Source organism: Myotis daubentonii, chromosome 1, assembly GCF_963259705.1.
Source record: "Myotis daubentonii chromosome 1, mMyoDau2.1, whole genome shotgun sequence".
Taxonomy (NCBI): Eukaryota; Metazoa; Chordata; class Mammalia; order Chiroptera; family Vespertilionidae; genus Myotis; species Myotis daubentonii.
In genome coordinates, this window is record NC_081840.1 from 77,027,166 (window position 1) to 77,032,749 (window position 5,584).

At 39.3% G+C, this 5,584-nt stretch overlaps 1 gene segment (V, D, J or C); it reads left to right on the forward strand.

Moving 5' to 3' along the window:
- The first annotated feature begins 653 nt into the window (after positions 1-653).
- On the forward strand, positions 654-1,986 carry LOC132224526 (T cell receptor alpha variable 14/delta variable 4-like). The segment is given in 2 exon segments: positions 654-823; positions 1,383-1,986. Coding segments are annotated over 2 exon segments (423 nt in total).
- Positions 1,987-5,584: the final 3,598 nt, after the last annotated feature.

Below are 5,584 nucleotides of genomic sequence, written 5' to 3' on the forward strand. Positions count from 1 at the left end.
GAGAGTGTAAGGAGATGGTAGAAAATACCCATTTAACTATTTTGATCTCAATATTTAAAAGAAAATTCAAATCCTCACCCCAGGATATGTTTTTATTGATTTGAGAGAGAGAGAGAGAGAGATAGATAAATTGATAGGTAGATAGATAGATAGATAGATAGATAGATAGATAGATAGATAGATAGATGTAAGAGAGAAACATCAACCAGTTGCCTTCATAGGGACCCCAACTTGGTTCAAACCTGCAACCTAGGAATGTGCCAGAGAGGAGGGTGGTTGCAGACCTGGGTGAAAAAAAAGAGAAAAGGTATTAAGAAGTACAAATTGGTAGTTATAAAATAGTCATTAGGATGTAAAGTACAGCATAAAGAATATAGTAAAAAATATTGTAATAACTATGTATGGTACCAGGTTGGTACTGAAAATATCAGAGAGAACACTTTGTAAAGTATATGATTGTCTAACCATTATACTATACACCTGAAATTAAAACAAAATAATATTGAACATAAAGGGTAATTGAAAAATAAAATTAAAAAAGAGTTGGTTAATGCAAAAGGAAGTGTGGGTTGGGTGAGGCTCTCAGCCAGTACATAGAAATTTTGACGTGACCCACAGCAACGTCTGCACCAGAAACCCTGTTTCCTGTTCTGGGGCAGCAGCAGCACACAGCTCAGCATTTCTTCTCTCCATCTGTCAGTCACCTCACCTTGCAGAGCCCTAACACTGAAGAAGAAAAAGAAGATATTTTCCACCAAGTGGGAGAACTTGAACATGTCGGTGTCCGGTCTTCTGAGGGTGGTCATAACTTCCATGTGGCTAGGTAAGGATGCCCCAGTGGGACTGGGTCTTCTCTGCGACATAACAACAGGGGGTGCAGGCAGTCTTTTATGAGTACCCTGGGAAGGAAAGCTGGCTGGGAGTAAAAAAAATTCTTTCTGTGTGGTACATCTACACAATAGAAGACTACTCCACTATAAAAAAACGCACTTTTACCATTTGCAACAGCATGGATGGAACTGGAGAGCATTATGCTAAGAGAAATAAGCCAGTCAGAGAAAGATAAATATCACATGATCTCACTCATATGTGGGATATAATGATCAACAAAATTTGATGATCAAAAATGAGACAAATGGCAGGGGAAGTGTGTGTGTGTGGGGGGGCAGTTAGAGAGCAACCAAAGGACTTGTATGCATGCATATTAGCATAACCAATGGACACAGACACTGGGGCGGTGGGAGCTTGCCACGGGTGGGAATGGCTGGTGGGGGGGGTGAGGGTTAATTGGTGAAAAAGGAGACATATATATAAAAATACATTTTTTTTCAGTCCCACACCACTTATCCCATAACCTCCTGTTTGCATTTTTTTTCTCTCAGGAACCAGTATTGCCCAGAAGGTAACTCAAGGCCAACAAGCAATACTGGTGCAGGAGAAGGATGCTGTGAGCCTGGATTGCACATATGACACCAGTGTTACAAGTTATAGTCTATTCTGGTACAAGCAGCTCAGCAGTGGGGCGATGATTTTCCTCATTCGTCAGGACTCTTACAACCAGCAAAATGCCACAGGAGGCCGCTACTCACTGAATTTTCAGAAAGCAAAGAGTTCTGCAAACCTTGTCATCTCAGCTTCACAGATGGAGGACTCAGCAGTGTATTTCTGTGCCCTGAGTGAGCCCACAGTGAGAGGCGTGTTAGAAGGAGGTGTACCAAAACCCCAGGGCTCTGCTTCATGCATCCACCTGCTGTAGGGACCAAGGCGGGGAATTGTAATCACAGACAGGAAGCGACAAGGGCTGTGGCAGCACAGGTGTAGGTAGGGTTAGAGGGAAAACACTCTATGAAAATACATCTCTAGGTTCATGGAACATGTGTAGAGTTATCATTCATCAAAAACATCCATATCTTTGAAAATTTGGGTTGAAATTGTTTATTGGATATAAAGAAGAGCCACAATAAATAACTTACCGTTGGTGACAGATTGAGCTAGAAGAATTGACTAAGGAAATTCAGAAACATCTGACTCAAAAATCAGTAAACCTATGTAAAATTGTCAGATTTTCCCTATCAGTTTGTTCAATAAATATTTATTGAGTATATTTTATTTTAAAGGCATTGTTTTTAATAACTAAGGCTATGAAATTTTTCTGTTTTTCTCTTTTTTACGTTATGGTCTTTTATATTGTTTACTGAGTTAGTTTAAGTTATATTTGTTAGCTGAGGTAAGGTACCCTCATTTACTTTCTAAGGTGCCTACTATTTGACAAACTTTGTGTTCTTCCATCTTATTAATACTCTAGCATGGAAGAGCTCATTTCAGATTTACCTGCCTCCCACCAGTCTTACTCATAAAATGATCAATAATTAGTGGCTCTACGGAAACCTTTTGAAGAAGCAGACTGTGAATTATTTTTTTCTACTCTTGTCTTTAACTTTATCACCATTCTAAAAGCTTTTTGCCATCATATTGCACATTTGCACACTTCCTTGCCCTCTTTCTTTGTTTTATCAGTGCTCCACAATCCCAAATCCTCATTCTCTAATAATTCCTCCTTCTATTGTCTAATCCCATTGTCTTAGTGCCTTATAGTTTGAATGGTAATGGGTGTTTCATAAGTGACTTTGTATTGTACTCACTTTTATATTTACACTAGAGGCCCGATGCATGAATTCATGCACATGTGGATTCTGGCCGGCCTGCCTTAATCAGGGTGATCAGGTGGGCTATCTGGGGGGAGGGGCTGAGGACAGTTGGCAGCCTGGCCCTGTCCCTGATTGTAATGTGGGGGCTGACCGGGGTGGGACTCGCTGGGTGGAGGGGCTGTGGGTGTTTTGCTGGCCGGCCTTGCCCCTGGTTGAACTCCAGGTCGAGGGGACAATTTTCATATTAGCCTTTTATTATATAGGATTTGGAAAGCAGATGTGCACAGTAGAAATCAGAAAAGGAGTGTCTTTAAAATATTGAAGTTATTAACATTTTGCCATTTTAATATAAATTTTTACCATTTTAGGTGTACAATTGAGTGATATCAAGTACGCTTACATTGTTGATCAAGAAGCACCACTATCTTATCTCTTGAACTGTATTCATCTTGAAAAACTGAAAATTTCTACTCCTTAAACAGTAACACTTGATTCCCCCTATCCTTTCAGCCTCTGGCAACTACCCTTTGAGTTCTCATTCTATGAATTTGACTATTTCAGATGCCTCATAAAAGTGGACAAATGCACTATTGGTCATATTGTAACCTATTGCATCTAGTGTTATATATTAGTATAATGTTCACCCATGTTGCAGCATGTGTCAGAATTTCTTTCCTTTTTAAACCTAATATACCAATGTATGTATTTGTCACATTTTGTTTATCCATTCATCTGTTGATGGGCATTTGTGTTAGTTCCAACTTTTGGTGGAAAATTGTATATACATACATCAACACTTAGGGTATAAATTTTTTTTTAGAAATTTATACTGGATACTTGAAGAACTATGGTCTAGGCCCGTGGTCGGCAAACTGCGGCTCGAGAGCCACATGCGACTCTTTGGCCCCTTGAGTGTGGCTCTTCCTAAGCCTTAGGAGTACCCTAATTAAGTTAATAACAATGTACCTACCTATATAGCTTAAGTTTAAAAAATTTGGCTCTCAAAAGAAATTTCAATCATTGTACTGTTGATATTTGGCTCTGTTGACTAATGAGTTTGCCGAACACTGGTCTAGGCTGCTTTATTATAAGCAAGTTTAAAGTAACAGAAGAAGAGAGTGATAAGCAGCCATGTATGAAGTTTCAATTTCCTGTAGATTCACAAAAGTCTGGGAGAGTTTCACACCCTTGCTACAGTGCATTGCTCAAGTCAAGTGTCTATTACTTGGTCTAAAACAGCGGTTCTCAACCTGTGGGTCGCGATCCCTTTGGGGGTCAAACGACCCTTTCACAGGGGTCGCCTAAGACCATTGGAAAACACATATATAATTACATATTGTTTTTGTGATAAGCACTATGCTTTAATTATGTTCAATTTGTAACAATGAAAATACATCCTGCATAACAGATATTTACATTAGGATTCATAACAGTAGCAACATTACAGTTATGAAGTAGCAACAAAAATAGTTTTTTTTTCTCCTTTTTGGTTACTGTTTATTATATATATATTTCCTTTTTCTTTCTTTTTATTTTCTTTTTTTAAAATTAAATCTTTATTGTTCAGATTATTACATTAGTTACTCTTTAACTCCCCTTCACCCAGTTCCCACTCCACCCTCCGCCCTCACTCCCCACCCACTGTCCTCATCCATAGGTGCACGATTATTGTCCAATCTCTTCCCTCACCCCCACACTCCTCCCACCCCCCCAAGAATAGTCAGTCCATTCCCTTTCTATGTCCCTGATTCTATTACAATCACCAGTTCATGCTGTTCATCAGATTATTTATTCACTTGATTTTTAGATTCACTTGTTGATAGATGTGTATTTCTTGTTCATAATTTGTATCTTTACCTTTTTCTTCTTCTTCTTTTTCTTAAAGGATACCTTTCAGCATTTCATATAATACTGGTTTGGTGGTGATGAACTCCTTTAGCTTTTTCTTATCTGTGAAGCTCTTTATCTGGCCTTCACTTCTGAATGATAGCTTTGCTGGACAAAGTAGTCTTGGTTGTAGATTCTTGGTATTCATCACTTTGAATATTTCTTGCCACTCCCTTCTGGCCTGCAAAGTTTCTGATGAGCAATCAGCTGACAGTCGTATGGGTACTCCCTTGCAGGTAACTGATTTTCTTTCTCTTGCTGCTTTTAAGATTCTCTCTTTGTCTTTTGCTCTTGGCATTTTAATGATGATGTGTCTTGGTGTGGTCCTCTTTGGATTCCTTTTGTTTGGGGTTCTCTGCACTTCCTGGACTTGGAAGTCTATTTCTTTCACCAGGTAGGGGAAGTTTTCTGTCATTATTTCTTCAAATAGGTTTTCAATATCTTGCTCTCACTCTTCTTCTGGCACCCCTATAATTCATATGTTGGTACACTTGAAGCTGTCCCAGAGGCTCCTTACACTATCTTCTTATTTTTGGATTCTTTTTTTCATTTTGCTTTTCCGGTTGGGTGTTTTTTGCTTTTTTGCATTTCAAATCTCTGACTTGATTCTTGCGATCCTCTGGTCTGCTGTTGGGAGTCTGTATAATATTCTTTATTTCAGTCAGTGTATGCTTAATTTCTAGTTGGTTCTTTATCACAACATCGAGGGTTTCACCAGTCTTCTTGAGGATCTCACTACATTTATCGGCGGTCTCACCAGTCTTCTTGAAGATCTCACTACATTTATCAGCGGTCTCACCAGTCTTTTCGAGGGCCTTATTAAATTTATCGGCGGCTTCTAGACAGTTCTTTAAAGACCTTAAAAGTGTGGTTTCGAACTCTATATCCAGCAGTTTGCTTTCCTCCCATTCTGTCGTTTGTGTCCTGTTTCTTTGTGTCAGCATTTTTTATGCTTCGCTGTGTCGATAGAGTGCCTTTCTGTGCTAAGTGTCCCAATTACCTGAGGTAGACACTCTTGGTGCACCCCCTTGTGTGCTTTGTGCACAGTC